Source organism: Giraffa tippelskirchi, chromosome 2 (assembly GCF_054371585.1).
Source record: "Giraffa tippelskirchi isolate mGirTip1 chromosome 2, T2T-mGirTip1v1.2.pri, whole genome shotgun sequence".
In the NCBI taxonomy this organism is placed as follows: Eukaryota; Metazoa; Chordata; class Mammalia; order Artiodactyla; family Giraffidae; genus Giraffa; species Giraffa tippelskirchi.
This window is the reverse complement of record NC_137276.1, coordinates 38799573-38816394: the sequence shown is the minus strand read 5'-3', so window position 1 is coordinate 38816394 and position 16822 is coordinate 38799573. Positions and strand designations below refer to the sequence as shown.

The 16822-nt window shown below is 42.4% G+C and overlaps 2 protein-coding genes across 8 annotated transcripts in view; one reads left to right on the top strand and one right to left on the bottom strand.

Moving 5' to 3' along the window:
* Window positions 1-16822, bottom strand: part of LOC145531952 (uncharacterized) — a 115782-nt gene that overhangs the window by 41380 nt on the left and 57580 nt on the right. The gene's annotated exons all lie outside the window — the stretch shown is intronic.
* IFIT2 (interferon induced protein with tetratricopeptide repeats 2) lies at window positions 436-8215 on the top strand. Of its 3 annotated transcripts, none has more exons than XM_081555927.1 (4): window positions 436-551; window positions 2347-2469; window positions 3436-3574; window positions 5271-8215. In XM_081555927.1, exons 3-4 carry the CDS (start codon window positions 3516-3518, stop codon window positions 6655-6657), a joined length of 1446 nt encoding a protein of 481 aa, XP_081412053.1. In that variant the 5' UTR covers window positions 436-551; window positions 2347-2469; window positions 3436-3515; the 3' UTR covers window positions 6658-8215. The 3 variants fall into 3 exon arrangements, with proteins under 3 accessions (XP_081412053.1, XP_081412065.1, XP_081412075.1); XM_081555939.1 differs by having other exon boundaries at window positions 2347-2477; XM_081555949.1 differs by lacking the exons at window positions 2347-2469; window positions 3436-3574.

Genomic DNA, 16822 nt, shown 5'->3' with positions numbered 1-16822 from the left:
ACCCACTCCAGTATTCTTGCCTGAAGAATCCCCATAGACAGAGGAGCCTGGGGGCTACAGTCCATGGGGTGGCAAAGAGTCGGCTGAAACGACTTAGCACACACCCAGCATGCGCAGGGGCCAGCAGGTCATCTTGCTGTTAATAGTGGACAGAGTGAAGATGGGCTAACATTTCAATAATGAGGCAGAGTGCTTGGTAAATGTATCCTTCCCAGAGCTGGGCTCCCTTGATGGCAGCTGATGTTAAGACATCAAAACAATGCACAAAGAACTTCTGACTCACTGTAGGGGGAGGGGGAGGAAGGCACCCTATCAGTTTGGCTCTCACTTAGCACTCAAGATTCATTTCCTCTTAGAGTCCTGTCAATTTCAGTTTCCAGTTTCATTTTCTCTTTCCTAAAGTCTATTTAGGCAAAGGAATCTGGTGATGCGTTCATATATAGGTCTCTTAACATTCCACTGAAGCAGAGGAGGAAGATCTCTGAAGAGCAAGCACATTAGCCCGAACTGCAGCCTTTCAGAACAGCTGAGAAGAGCACGGCAATCATGAGGTAAAAGACTCTCTCTGATTGTGTTGAAAATGCCTAATCCTTCTTGTTGTGGAAACTGAATTGTCAATAGCCATGCTCTTAGGAGGCAAATTTCTAGGTTGTTTTGCTTTAGTGTTTGTTTAGAGCCTTACGACTCATCTATCTCTGTAGGTTTTATATTTGTCTTGAGGATGTTGGCTTGTTTGCTCCTAAGTTATTTCTGCCTCACACTGTCAAGTTTCCTACAGGGATCTCTCACCGGGAAGCTGAGAATTGAGGCTGGACAACAGTGAGGCAGGAACGGAGGGGCAGAAGGAGAGAGATTAAATCAGGCAGGTGCTTCACTTAAAGATGGATCTAGAGAGACTGCTCCTGTAGACTGCCCTGTGTTTCTTATCCAAAGGAATAAGTGAGGGGCTTTTAATAAGATTGTTTTTTTATGATCTAAATATTTTTCATGTATTTTAAATGAAACAAAAATGAATATTTTTAATGATGAAAGGTACAATTCACAAAGAAGATAGATAATCATAAACCATTAGATACCTAATAACAAAGAAACAAAGATACATAAAGCAAAAATCAGAAGAAATATAAAGGAAAAGAAAAAATATATATAACCACAGTGAGACATGTCTCTTTTTAGCAGATATTGTTAAAAAGGTACTCAGGATAGCAACCTCACTTCATGCTAAGGTGGAACATTTTTAATGTGTTCATGCATCTCAGATTTGCATTAAGGCTGGCAAAATAACAAATATTTTCACCCCAAAATTCTACTGACTGGCTAGCATCCTCCTACCTGACATAAGAATTGGAGACGAACTGCTTGGAGAAAACAGTCCCCACCTCTAAAATCTTCTCATATCCCAGAAACATCAGATTTCCCTGGGGAGGAAGAGTTCACACAGTGAGTAGGATAGGAAGTTCTATTTTCTCCAGTTTAAGGGTCAAGAAGTCAGACTGGATAGCTAAGCCTCAGTCCTAGGAGCTCCAGAATCTAGGGTACTTACTTCCTAGAGGAAATGTAATATATTTTTTCTGCTAGTTTGCACCTCTGCCTGGTAGGAAGAAAATAATAATTTGAGATACGTCCAGATGTCTATTTCTATAGTAACTCAGAATCTTTAGAAACCTTCTTCCTGTTTCTTAGAATTTTAGCATGTCCTTCTCTTAGAATCTTTCCCATAATAATACTGACCCATCAGTTCGTCTTCTCATTTCCTTTGATTCTTTAGCTATAGGGATTGTCATTGGGCATTGCTCCTGTGGTCTAAGAGAATGGTCCTCACACTTGAGCCTGTGTAAGATTCACAGAGAGCTTGTTAAAGACATACTTGAGCTCAAATACTAACCTCCCCAAACCCCAAGACTCTGATTTGGTAGGTCTGGCTTGGGATCCAAGCCTGTGCATTTCTAATAGGTGCCCCCACCCCCAACCCTGGTGGTGCTGGTACTGCAAGGCAATGTGGGGGCAGCACTGGCTCTGAGCCTGGCAGACAGTGGGACTGCGGCTTTCATCCAAACAAGAAGCAAGGGGAGAAACTGTTTGCTGTGTAAATACTTGGAATTTCTAGGGGCATCAGGAGCACAAATCTCACAAGTCTGAGTTCAGGACACAAGGATCTGGGACCAGCTTCTGATTTACCAGTAGAAATAAAAACTCAAAACCACACAGTGAAATTGGATGCCTTTTAAAGAATTTACCATACATGTATATATTAAATGTATTTATCTTGCAAATGTAGAATTGACTATATGTATTGTATGTGAGAGATAATCTCAACTGTATTCACTCTCTCTGCTCCTTGTACAGAAAGGAGAAAGGAGCTAAAGATCCCATGTGCTAAGTAAGAGAATCTTCCCATAAGCTCACTAAAAAGGAAGAGAGACCAGATTGGACATAAACTTTTCAAGGAGAGGCTGGTGTCATTACAAGGTCAGATAGTAAGTGAGGCTCTCTCCTGGACCATATCCCCTGGGTCACATCAAGAGCCTCAGACAATGTTGATCTTCACTAAGATCTTCCTGATCCCTGGTTCGGGAAGATCCCCTGGAGGAGGGCACAGCAACCTACTCCAGTATTCTTGCCTGGAGAATCCCATGGACAGAGGCTTTAAAAAGACAAGAATTTTTCCCTAAGCAGAAACTCCTACCCATTTTCCCTCCTATTTTTTGTTTATTCTACTTGGGTAATTATAGCTCCATTTGTTACAAGTAACAGAAATGAGCAGGAACTGATTTAAAGTTCCTAGAATGACTCACAGAACCCATGCACAGGATGCTAATGACCCCAGGAGGACTAGAACAGGACACTGGTGAGCTTGGGGGACCCAGTCACTGAGTCTTCTCCATGTGCATCTGGGTCATTCTTCTGCAGCAGGTCATACAGAACATGTCCACCATCAAACCCCAGCATGCACAGCACTCTTCTTAACATATAAAGACTCATGAAGACTCACTGACTTCCTCTCAGTTCCATTTCTAGCTTCCACTTGAATCTGGGTACCCGGCCCTGGTCTAATCAAATTGAGGGGAGGTATAAAAAGTGAAAGATAGAGAGTAGGAAAAAAATGAAGGAATATAATTTTCCATTTAGACGATTATTTCAAAAGTGATCCTTGCCACATAACAAGACTTCCCAGATTTCTATTGGTTGTCTATGTCAGAATCCATAATATGTAGAATATCAGCATCTGATAAATGTATATCATGAAAAAAAATTTTAAGTGAGAATAAAGAACATTTCAGGGACCCTAATACATAGACAACGTTGAAAACAATTCTAGGTAATGAATGGTTTTTAACCTACTCTTTTCCAAATTTATTCAAGATAGGGGTTTTATTTGACTGCTGTTTGTGTTGGTTGGTTTTTGCTTATTTATTTACTTGTTTGTTTATTTAGTGGACTAACACAAAGGAATAAAAAAAATCTTTCCAGAAGAGTTGCAAAGGCACCTTCAAGGAGAAAGAGCATTTCCCATAATGAAAGATGTTAGCTGCCATGACACTCCTTCTGTAGCCCCCTGCTTGCTCTCTTTTATGTAAGTGTGTGTCCCTGCATAGTTGCTTCAGTAGTGTCTGACTCTTTGCAACCCTATGGACTGTAACCCACCAGGCTCCTCTGTCCATGATGGGATTCTCCAAGCAAGAATATTGGAGTGGCTTCCCATGCTCTCATTCAGGGGATCTTCCTGACCCAGGGATCGAACCTGTGTCTCTTATGTCTCCTGCACTGAATCTACTGGGTCTTGATTGCTTTCTACTCAAAACAGTCCACTTGAAAACTTGTTCTAAACTCCTTCAAAAGCAAACCATAGGAGGGTCAAAGTTAAATTTCAAAGGAAAATTAAAACAAGTACAAAATTATTAATAGATCAATTCAGTGAAACATGTTAAGAAATTGCCAAAGAAGTAACACATTGAATGGCTCTTCATTTCTGTATTTCCTTCTTACCTAGCATTTACTTTCATATTTTGAAAATTCAACTGTATAATTTTATACTTTTTTATTGTTTTAATAAGGGCATCCTTATTGTGCTTCTGAACTTCAACTCTATTTTCTCTTCGATGTTTTAAATTCTTTAGTTCTACCTACTTTGTCTTTTTTTATTTTTATTACTTCGTGTTTCCTGTCTAATTATGTGAGCTTGTCATAAATCCTTAACTGATTTTCTTTGTCTATCCGAACTTTTGGGGCTTTTATCAAATTGGTTTTGTTTTGGTTCTTTTATTATTTTAACAGTCTATATTCTCTTTTTTTCTGCAGTTTTCTATTTTGACCATTACTTCTTTAAAACTATATAAAATCAAACCTGAAATCAGTTACCAAGGATTTGGCTGCTCCTGTAGAGACCCTAGGGCTTCCCAGATGTCACTAGTGGTAAAGAACCTCCCTGCCAATGCAAGAGATGTAAGAGACGCAGGTTCAATCCCTGGGTCTGGAGGAGGGCATGGCAACCCACTCCAGTTTCTTGCCTGGACAATCCCATGGACAGAGAAAGAAGTCTGGTGAGCTACAGTCCATAGGGTCACAAAGAGTCAAAGTGACTTAGCATGCACACATGCACGTAGAGACCCTCGCAGAAAACCAAGAGACAGCATTCCTAACAAAAATTCCCTTATTCAGGAAAGACTAGCCTCAGGCTCAGATTCCTGCCCACTGCCCTCTCCCTAATTCTTTTTTTTCATATTTATTTACTTTACTGACAACTTTGTTGGGAGGGCTGTTCGTGCAGCATGCAGGCTTCTCTCTAATTGTGACCTGAGGGCTCTGTGTTGCCCCAGAGCACATGGGATCTTAGGTCCCTGACCAGGGATCAAAACTGTGTCCCCTGCATTGGAAGGCAGATTCTTAACCACTGGACCACCGGGGAAATCCCTTCCTAGTTCTTCTGCTGCCCGTGATCTCCCCATTTCTGCTTCCCTGTGTATTTAACACATATAACAAGAATGAAAAAAATAAAAGGAAAGGATATTCTTTTTTTTTTCTTTTTTGGCTGTGCTACGCACAACAGGGGTTAGTTCCCTGACCAGGGATCAAGCTGCAGATGCCCCCTGCAGTAGAAGTGTAGAGTCTTACAACTGGACCACCAGTGAAGTCCAAGGAAAGGATACTCTTTTTTTTATTGGAGTTAACACTGTTAAGGAGAAGGAGAATCCTATTTGTCATGCTCCCCTTTTCTCGTGGGTCAATCTGTGCTATGTCTTAGAGTGTTCATTTTTGTTTTTCCTTCACAGTGAGACCACAAAGAACTCCTTGGAGCATAGTCTACAGCAGCTCAAGAGCCATTTCACCTGGAACTTGGTAGAGGGAGAACATTCTTTGGATGATTTTGAAGACAGAGTGTGTAACCAGATTGAGTTTCAGAACAGCGAATTCAAAGCCACGATGTGCAACATACTGGCCTACATAAAACACTGCAGAGGCCAGCATGAGGCAGCCCTGGAATGCTTACAGCAAGCGGAAGAGTGCATCCAGCGAGAGCACGCTGAGCAGGCAGAGGTCAGAAGCCTGGTCACCTGGGGAAACTACGCCTGGGTCTACTATCACCTGGGAAGATTCGCAGAAGCTCAGGTTTATGTTGACAAGGTGAAACAAGTCTGCCAGAAGTTTTCCAGCCCCTACAGAATTGAGAGTCCTGAGCTGGACTGTGAGGAAGGGTGGACACGGTTAAAGTGTGGAGGAAACCAAAACGAAAGGGCCAAGGTGTGTTTTGAGAAGGCTCTGGAGAAGAACCCCAAGAACCCAGAGTTCACCTCCGGACTGGCTATTGCGAGCTACCTGCTGGATCACCAGCCACCATCTCAGAATCCCATTAACCCTTTGAGGCAAGCCATTCGGCTGAATCCTGACAACCAGTATGTCAAAGTCCTCCTGGCCCTGAAACTTCAAAAGATGAATAAAAATGATGAAGGAGAGAGATTAGTTGAAGAAGCTTTGGAAAAAGCCCCACTGGCCACAGATGTGATTCGAGGGGCAGCAAAGCTGTATCGAAGAAAAGGTGACTTGGACCAAGCTATAGAACTCCTGAGAAAGGCTCTAAAATGCATGCCCAACAACATCCACCTGCATTGCCATATTGGGTGCTACTATAGGGCCAAAGTCCTGGAAGTAGAGAAAATGAGTGGGGAGAGAGAGAAATTACAGGAACTAATAAGACATGCTATAGATCATCTAAAGAGAGCTGATGAGAGTAATGGAAATTTCTTCCGTATCAGCTCCTATCTCGCCTGCCTCCATGCACAAGTCGGTCAGTATGAAGAAGCAGAGTATTACTTTCAAAAAGAATTCAGCAAAGAGCTTCCTTCTGTAGCCAAACAAGTGCTCCACCTGCGATATGGCAACTTTCAGCTATACCAGAGGAAGCGTGAAGACAAGGCCATCCACCATTTCATAGAGGGTGTGAAAATAAACCAGGGATCAAAGGAGGGAGAAAAAATGAAAAACAAACTGCAAAGACTTGCCAAAATCAAGCTCTCAAAAAACAGAGCAGATCCTAAGGCTTTGCATCTCTTGGCGTTTCTTCAGGAACTGAATGAAGACATGCAGCCAGCAGAGGAAAACTCTGAGAGGTGTTTGGACTCTGGAAACCTCATCCCTTTAGCATCTTTAGCTGAGGAATGAGGAACTGGAATGTGGTACCCACAGGGCTACTGCTAGAAGGGAGCTGAAACCCCTCCACCAAGTTGGTATTCAAAATATTTTAACAATGGGCACAGGCGTGGACTTAGACCCTGGCCACACAATACTTGATCAAGGTTAGGGAGGAACTCTGCTGGGCCAGTGTTAATATCTGAATTGAGTTCTGGGAGGGGGACTGGACTGAGGGCAGGTCCGGGGGCTCGGTAAAGGGGCTATTTCCCAACTGACCTCTTGGGAACAGTTGGGATTCCCTTTGTGGGATGATGTCATGGCTATGTTTCTATAAAGCAGTCAGATGTCTCACACCTGTAACACTGTGGTTCCTTCCAGCAATGTTTTTCCATCTTTGGAGTCATTTTAGATCCTGTACAGGTTGGTCCTGTGATACAGTTCAGGGCAGGCTGCCCTCAAATATGCCAAAATGGTACACTGATTATTTTGAAGTTATTACTTGAGAAAACAGCCAGTGCAAGGAGAATACTCTGACCCTCCTCTCAGAGCAGGAAATAAATCTCCCATGAGAAAGATACCCTCACTATGCCAGGAGGCAGAGAGACATCCTTATCACTAGTGGTAGGGAAATGAGGGCTGGGAAGGCTACATAAACCAGCTCTGCTTAGACTCTCCATTAATTAGTACCCAAGCCCAAGTTTCTTTGCCTTGCCAATTCCTCATGAATTTATTATTTCTTTGTCTAGAAGGTATAAAAGCTGCCAGCTTTGGTCACTTCTTAGGCTGTATACTAGGAGACCGCCATATGTATGAAATTAACTTAGATTTTCTCCTGTTAATTTGTCTTGCATTGATTTAATTATTAGATCAGCCAGAAGAACCCTGAAGGGTAAGCGGAAATTTCCCCTTCCCAACACCCTGCACAGACACTAATGTGCTGTGTCCATCCAAAGGCTGGGGGATTGAAGCCTAGGGAGGCCTGGGGGTCCTCTCTCCCTCCCTTCTGCCTTCTGCCCTGCCTCCCCAGACAAGTCTTAATCTAGGACTGTTTACACAAACTCTATACAACATGAGTTCAAGCGTCCCATTAACTAAAGGGAGGAGTTTTCTTTTAAAAAAAAAAAAAACAAAAAGAGAGCAGATAACAGGTCAAATCTGGAAGGAATATAGCTAGAAGAAGTGGGGTCAGGTGACCACAGTACAAGCATTTCAGGAAGCAGGTAGGGAGGTTTCGCCTCTTCTCTGTCCTCCCTGTAACCACAACACAGCAAGTGAGGGTAAAAGGTAGACTCTGTACAATACGCTAGAAACCAAAATAATGCTTTTCTTTAAAATATCTTGAATTGGTTCATAGTGCTTTTCAGGTCTCCTATATGCTTCTACTTCTCTGTATATTCATTCTTTTAATTTTTGAGAATTTGATATTGACAGTCCAACTAAAAAATCTTAATTATCTGCTTGAAAAATAATTGTAATATATAGTATAACTATATGTAATCTTGTCCTGTATTTTCCAAGTCTCCTGTAAATGTGTTATAATATTTCATAATTAAAAAAATAAAAAAGAGAAAAAAATCTGACTCTTAAATTTGCCCATGAGAGTTTGAATAAAAAGAAAGGGGGAAAAAAATGTGTATGGAAAGATGTCTTACCAGTAGGGAGAGGGAAAGAGAGGCAAAAGGGAAGGAGAGAAGAATGCTGCTTTGTCACTGTAGATTATAATCATATGGAAAAAATTTCTTTGCAACATGAAGACTTGTTTTGATGAACTCAGTTGCTTTGACGAGCCCAGATTCAAAATGATAGGAAAGCAGCAGGACAGGGGAATTATTTGGTGATTAAGGACCTAGTGCACATTTCTGGGAAATGTCATCAATAATGGAGGTTTCCCCCCATTAGAAATATTGTGTATTAGGTGATATAAAACTTCATTTAATCCTGAAAGTCTTCAGGGAAACCATGAAAGTCATGGTATTCTTGGGGCAATTGGGGTTTTCTGGGTAAATACTGAATGACCAGGGACAGACATCAAGGTTGGTGTGAGCCAAAACAGTCAGGTGACCTAGCAAGAGACCATCAATCACCCTCTGGGTTGCAAAATGATTGCCTGTTGGAATTAAATTTAGATGGTAGTTATCAGGGGCTGGGATGTGGGGGAATAGGAGAGATGTAGTTTAAGGGTATAAACTTACAACCAGTAGATTAATAAGTCTTGGAGATTTTATGCACAGTATAGTGAATATCTTTTGTATTAAAAATAGTGTAGTGTGCACTTGAGATCATCAGTATACATAGTGTGGATGCCTGAAAAAGTCATTAATTAATAAATAACTTAGATGTGATCAAACATAAAGGTGTGTTCTGGTTTTCCTGAAATTTTGCTGTACCTTAAATCTTTCAGACTCAGCTACTGAAAAATGCAATGTTACACTGGCCATGAACTGGTTCCAAATAACACAGACTGGTCTAACATTGGGAGGATAACAGGCAGGAAAGCCAGAGGTCCCCAAGCGGCAGGAGGAAATAAACCGCAAGCTGCAGACTTTGTTTTCCTTCTCTACATAACCAATGCGTTTTTCTTATGGAAAGGTTTTTCTTAAACTATGTTAATGAAACCATGTATTTGTTTTGGAATTTGCCTTTCTTCAAAATGGTTCCACCTAAGACTAACTTTTTTTCTCTTTGGGCTTATAATTGCTCAACAAACCAGTATTCCTGTCAATTTTTTTATGGCCGGGGGATATACACCTTGTGTCATCCTATCTCAAAATGCATATTGTGGGAGAGGGGCCTGGTGAAACTCCCTCAGCCTTGAGGTGTCTCTCTTATCTGATTAATAGTTTTCTAACAGACATAAAACACCTTACTAAAAACTAGCAAAGGGGCACTCTTTCTTTCCCCTTCTGATGTCTATGTCAGAAGCTTTCCCTATCTCTATTATATTTTAATAAAACTTTGCTACACAAAAAGCTCCAAGTAGTCAAGCCTCATCTCTGACCCCAGATTGAAATCCTCTGGCGGTCACGAATCCCGGAGTAACACACGGTTTGCAGCAGCAACCTTTCAACAACCTTTTCACTGAATAGAACAGACATTTTTTTCTACAGCTTTTAGAGGTCAGGGCTTTATCTTACATCCTGACACCACCACCAGGTACCTTTGTGTACACAAACACCCTACCCCTGCCTTCCACGGAAGCAGATTTTGTTACATCTTGTGCTTCCATCCATGTTCTCTCTCCTTTTCTGATGTCCATTAGGAGAAATGAGGAAGTATCTCCAGTTCTGTTTTTGGCCCCATCCTGGAGGCAATCTAAACACATGTGGGAGAATTTTTCCTGTTAAGTAGAGAATAGAAAGAAACATGAAGCTGTGAAGTCTTTGTTTGTCAAGAGGCTTCTGATGGAAAATACAATTCACATCAGCTGCAAAGGTAAACTCATTCCATTCGACTGACTGGACAAGTATCCATTTCAAAAGAAGGTTTTAGCTTACTTGGCCTGAGTAGCTTATTATTAGTTCTGGTGCCTGGAGAGAAAAACTGGGAGTGTTCTTAGTGGAAGGTAAGACGGGTAGGCACACTGACCTTGAGAGAGGAACCCTGGCACCTATATAGTGCTAAAGGCACACCGGGTATCTGTAACCTCGTCCTTGCAAGTCTTGCCACCAAATCCTTTGCTAGAACAGAAGCCCCAAGAGAAAAAAGGAAGAAAGGGTAGAAAAGAGATATGTCATGTTACACTTAATATTTATTTGAGGACTTAAAGCTGACAGAAATGATTGGAAAACAATCACGAAAATTATGTATATAATTCATGTTTCCTGAAATCTCACTATCCAGGAATAACAAACAGAAACACATTATTGGAATTGCTTTAATTCCCTGGCTCTTGACCACATCTCTCAGTGCATCTCCCTCCCTTCCAATACCAAGGAGAATACTGAGGAGAATGTCTCTTATCCTGGTCTGGGTTCTTAGTAATGCCAATTACTTCTCAGCAAAAGATTTATCAGCCTCTGTCTCCAGCCCCCCTTTTCACAGAGCTTTCCTCTTTCTTGCTCCATCATGTCCACTGACCTGCACAATTATGTACAATGTGTGTCCAGTGCAACTGCAAGCGTGGAAGTGTGAGAATCCTGAATATAAACACAAACAGGACTGGGTCAGGATCCCTACTATATGCACAGTCAACCTGGGATGCCAACCTGAAAAATGTGGGTTCCAACTAGAGACCATATGCTCCTGTTTTCTCCCTTCCTCCACCACTTCTCCCATCATCTCTTTTGGGAAAGGAGGTAACCTGATTTGTCTAATTGCAAATTTTCCTTATGATTTACAGCACAGCCGTCTCATTGCTGGTAGTCTACACCTTCTTAGGAGGCAACAAAGAGGGAGACTGACTAAAACCTTTACTGTAAAAATGGTGCAGTGCCTTTGGAAAAACAGTTTAGTAGTCCCTCAGTTGGTTAAACCTAGAGTTACCACATGACCTAGCCATTTTATTCCTAGGTATATAAATAGAAATGAAAACATACATTCATACATAAACCTGAACATGAATGTTTATATCAATGTTTTTCACCACAGCCAAAAGGTGGATCCATCAACTGATGAACATCAGTTCATTAAGTAAAGTATATCTTTACAGTGAAATATTATTCATCAATAAAAAATAAAGTACTGTACATGTTACAACATAGATGAAATTTGAAAATGAAAGAAGCCAGTCACAAAAGGTCACATATTGTATGATCCTATTTATATGAAATGTCCAGAGTTGGCAAATTTATAAGAGATAGAAAGTAGATCAGCGGTTGTCTAGGACTAGGAGGACTGCTTGTTGTGCTCTGTCACTCAGTCATGTCTGACTCTTTGTGATCCCATGGACTGTAGCCTACCAGTCTCCTCTGTCCATGGAAATTCTCCAAGCAAGAAAACAAGAATGCCCTCCTCCAGGGGAATCTTCCCAACCCAGGGATCCAACCAGGTCTCCCGCATTGCAGGTAGAGTCTTAACCATCTGAGCTATCAGGGAAGCTCAGGAGGCCTGGAGGTGATAGCAAGGAAGTGTAGGTCTCCTTTTTGGGGTAATGAGAATGCTCTACAATTGACTATGGTGATGGTTGTACAGTTCTGTGAAATACTGAATTGTATAGTTTCAGTCAGTTCAGTCACTCAGTCGTGTCCGACTCTTTGCAACCCCATGGACTGCAGCACGCCAGGCCTCCCTGTCCATCGCCAACTCCCGGAGTTTACTCAAACTCATGTCCATTGAGTCGGTGATGCCATCCAACCATCTTATCCTCTGTTGTCCCCTTCTCCTCCTGCCTTCAGTCTTTCACAGCATGAGAATCTTTTCAAATGAGTCAGCTCTTCGCATCAGATGGCCAAAGTATTGGTGTTTCAGCTTCAGCATCAGTCCTTCCAATGAATATTCACGACTGATTTCCTTTAGGATGGACTGGTTGGATCTCCTTGCAGTTCAAGGGACTCTCAAGAGTCTTCTCCAAAATGGGTGAACTGCATGGTATGTGAATTATATTTCAATATGACTGTTTAAAAAAAGAATGAGTATCCTTGTTGTTAGTTAGTGTTAGTGTTAGTTGCTCAGCCGTGTCCGATTCTTTTCCGATCCCATGGACTGTAGCCCACCAGGTTCCTCTGTCCATGGGATTCTCCAGGCAAGAATACTGGAGTAGGTAACCATTCCCTTCTCCAGGGGATTTTCCCAAACCAAGGACTGAACTTGAGTCTCCTGCATTGCAGGCAGATCCTTTTACCATCTGAGCCACTAGCGAAGCCATCCTTGTTATGCTGCTGCTGCTGCTAAGTCGCTTCAGTCGTGTCCGACTCTGTGCGACCCCGTAGACGGCAGCCCACCAGGCTCCCCCGTCCCTGGGATTCTTCAGGCAACAATACTGGAGTGGGTTGCCATTTCCTTCTCCAATGCACGAAAGTGAAAAGTGAAAGTGAAGTCGCTCAGTCGTATCCAACTCTTCGTGACCCCATGGACTGCAGCCTACCAGGCTCCTCCGTGCATGGGATTTTCCAGGCAAGAGTACTGGAGTGGGGTGCCATTGCCTTCTCTGATCCTTGTTATAAACGTACATAAAGAAGGCAAGCTTTTCTTTCAACACCTTCTATTTTTAACCTCTAAATTTGTTGGCACTGTGTTGTGCCCTTCTTATTATTCGAATTTTAACTACCATCATTACTTTTGCCCTCAAGAGACATGTTGGAGAAATTCTATATTCTATTTTCTAGATAGGGTGTGGATATGAAAATCTGGTCCCACTTGATTTTATTTTTAAACACCCATTCTCAGGAACCATTCATCAGCAAGTTGGCACAAAGGAAGAGTTTAAAAGCAGAAGAAAATCTGACTCAGTGTGTAAGTCTAAATCTACAGGTATACAAGTCTAAGTACACTATGAATTTCTTAACAGGCATAATGTTATTTAACTACCATATGCAGCTGTTGCAAATACCATGCTTATTTATGAGCACTTCATAAGCCAGGGATAAGAACAAGAAGAGAAACAAGAAATGGGCAGCTGATGCAACCGCTCTGGAAAATAACTTCATACTGTAAGACTGCAGTTAGGATGAGAGGAAGCCTTCAGCCAGTTCAATAAATTTGCCTTTTCTCTGATCTAACCACTTCTGTTCACTTCTGCCTTTCAAAATAGTGTCTATCCCTAAAATCAGCACCCTCACAACACAGAAACCTTCATGACACAACTTCCTTTCTCTCTGAGCAAAGAAGGCAAAAGGTAGAGACGCATTTTCCCCTGGGCTGGATGTTTAGGGTTTCATGTCTTATGCCAGGATTAAGCACCAGATTCTCAGTAACAGAGACGCCATGTGTTATTTTTGAAATGTACATTCTGTTGGGAATTCCCTGGCTGTCCAGTGGTTAGGACTCCAGTTGTGTGGTGCAGTCAAAAAAGCAAATAAATGAAAATTTACGTTTTATGTGTCTGTGGTGTGTGTGGCCCTCTAAAGCACAGGGCCAAATGCAGGAGCCCCTTTTACCTGGGTGACACTGTAAAAGACATAAAGGTATGTTACTTTATCACTACCAGCGTAACGTATTGTTAAGTAAGACAACCAACAAAATTACATACTTTCCCAGGTACAGGTTACTTTGGCTGGACATAATACAATCTGTGAACTTGAAGTATTCTATGATGCTCCCATTGTTGGGAAAAAACAAACAAGTCTCAGTCTTGTTACACAAGAACCTCTGTTTTCTGCAGCTTCAGAATAGAGGGAGTCTTTCTCCTAGGCAACTGACATTCCTTGAACTTCAAATTAGCCTGGAGAACTATCCTCCCTCTATTTTCATGGATATTTACTTCATAGGAAATTCTATTTTTTTAAAACATCTCTCAGGGTATCATCACTCCTTCAGAGCTCAAAGCATAAATACCTAAATTTATCAGCTAGGCAGCTCACCCAACAATATTACATGTGTTACTATTTCCCAGTTTATAGCTGGGAAAACTGAATGATTGCTTTGGATCTCAGAGATCCTAAGTGCCCAGGGTTTATTCCAGGGCTTGGCTTCTTATATTTAGCATGGGGGGAAAAAACTCAGGCTCAGTGATTTGATTCATGGATAATCCCAGAGATAGTAAATAACACACTGAATTAAACCCAGGTGGCTCAGATGATAAAGAATTTGCATGCAATGCAAGAGACCTGGGTTCCATCCAGGGGTGGGAAAAATCCCCTGGAGAAGGGAATGGCAACCCACTCTAGTATTCTTGCCTGGAGAATTCTCATGGACAGAGGAGTCTGGTGGACTATGGTTCATGGGGTCACAAACAGCCGAACACAACTGAGAGACTAACCATAGGAGGAGCCTGAGCCACACACATCAAGGTGCAAACTGTCTCCCACAAGTATGATGACTTGTCTAAGCTACTTTTTACAACAGTATTTATTGAGCAGTCTTTCACATCATGTGCTCCCAGAAACCCTTACATAAGAATCTCCTGAAAAAAAAGTGAAAGTGTTAGTCACTCAGTCCTGTCCCACTCTTTGCAACACCATGAACTGTAGCCTGCCAGGCTCCTTTGTCCATGGAATTCTCCAGGCAAGAATACTGCAGTGGGTTGCCATTCCCTTCTCCAGGGGATCTTCCTGACCCAGGAATGAAGCCGGAGTCTCCTGCATTGCTGGAGGATTGTTTACCAGCTGAGCTACCAAGGAAGCCTTCCCTTTTCCTACATACTAAAAAAATGCAGTTTCCTGGGACGCAGCCTAGCGTTAGGGTTAGATTCCTGAAATCGCGATTTTTATTTATTTATTTATTTATTTATTTATTTGCCACTAAACTACCGCACAATTGCACTCATCTCACATGCTAGTAAAGTAATGCTCAAAATTCTCCAAGCCAGGCTTCAGCAATACGTGAACCGTGAACTTCCAGATGTTCAAGCTGGTTTTAGAAAAGGCAGAGGAACCAGAGATCAAATTGTCAATATCCGCTGGATCATCGAAAAAGCAAGAGAGTTCCAGAAAAACATCTATTTCTGCTTTATTGACTATGCCAAAGCCTTTGATTGTGTGGATCACAATAAACTGTGGAAAATTCTGAAAGAGATGGGAATACCAGATCATCTGACCTGTCTCTTGAGAAACCTGTATGCAGGTCAGGAAGCAACAGTTAGAACTGGACATGGAACAACAGACTGGTTCCAAATAGGAAAAGGAGTACATCAAGGCTGTATATTGTCACCCTGCTTATTTAACTTATATGCAGAGTACATCATGAGAAACGCTGGGCTGGAAGAAACACAAGCTGGAATCAAGATTGCCGGGAGAAATATCAATAACCTCAGATATGCAGATGACACCACCCTTATGGCAGAAAGTGAAGAAGAACTAAAGAGCCTCTTGATGAAGGTGAAAGAGGAGAGTGAAAAAGTTGGCTTAAAGCTCAACGTTCAGAAAACTAAGATCATGGCATCTGGTCCCATCACTTCATGGGAAATAGATGGCGAAACAGTGGAAACAGTGTCAGACTTTATTTTTTTGGGCTCCAAAATCACTGCTGATGGTGATTGCAGCCATGAAATTAAAAGACGCTTACTCCTTGGAAGGAAGGTTATGGCCAACCTAGATAGCACATTTAAAAGCAGAGACATTACTTTGCCAACAAAAGTCCGTCTAGTCAAGGCTATGGTTTTTCCAGTGGTCATGCATGGATGTGAGAGTTGGACAGTGAAGAAAGCTGAGCGCTGAAGAATTGATGCTTTTGAACTGTGGTGTTGGAGAAGACTCTTGAGAGTCCCTTGGACTGCAAGGAGATCCAATCAATCCATCCTAAAACAGATCAATCCGGGTGTTCATTGGAAGGTCTGATGTTGAAGCTGAAACTCCAATACTTTGGGCACCTCATGCGAAGGGTTGACTCATTGGAAAAGACCCTAATGCTGCGTAGGATTGGGGGCGGGAGGAGAAGGGGACGACAGAGGATGAGATGGTTGGATGGCATCACCGACTCGATGGACATGGGTTTGGGTAGACTCCGGGAGTTGGTGATGGACAGAGAGGCCTGGCGTGCTGCAATTCATGGGGTCGCAAAGAGTCGGGCACGACTGAGCGACTGAACTGAACTGAACACACCGCTTGCAGAGAAGGCAATGGCACCCCACTCCAGTACTCGTGCCTGGAGAATCCCAGGGATGGAGGAACCTGGTAGGCTGCAGTCCATGGGGTCGCTAAGAGTCGGACATGACTGAGCGACTTGACATTGACTTTTCACTTTCATGCATTGTTAAAGGAAATGGCAACCCAGTCCAGTGTTCTTGCCTGGAGAATTCCATGGACGGAGGAGCCTGGTGGGCTGCCGTCCATAGGGTCGCACAGAGTCGGACACTACTGAAGCGACTTAGCAGCAGCAGCAGTAACACACCGCTTGTGAGGTCTTAGGTCCCCCACCAGATATGGAACCTGCACCACCCCAACACCCACCCCCACGATGCTCTGCTCCCCCAAGTGGAAGAGGGAGTCTTTTTTTTTTTTTTTTGTAAAGGGGAGTCTTAACCACCGGACTGCCCAGAAAGTTCTCAGAGTCATGATTTTAAGGATTTGCTTCTACTGAGTCATGATAGGTTTCAACTGTGTTTCCTTTCCCTCCCCTTGATTTTAACACAGTTTCACTTTCCATTTCTTCTTCTGTTTCA

What these genes read in the sequence shown, in the direction of transcription:
- IFIT2 (XM_081555927.1), top strand. Translation starts at nt 3,516, where the DNA reads ATGAAAGATGTTAGCTGCCATGACACTCCTTCTGTAGCCCCCTGCTTG. An exon ending in CCCTGCTTGCTCTCTTTTAT is followed by an intron (nt 3,575 to 5,270) that starts GTAAGTGTGTGT and finishes TTTCCTTCACAG; the next exon opens with TGAGACCACAAAGAACTCCT.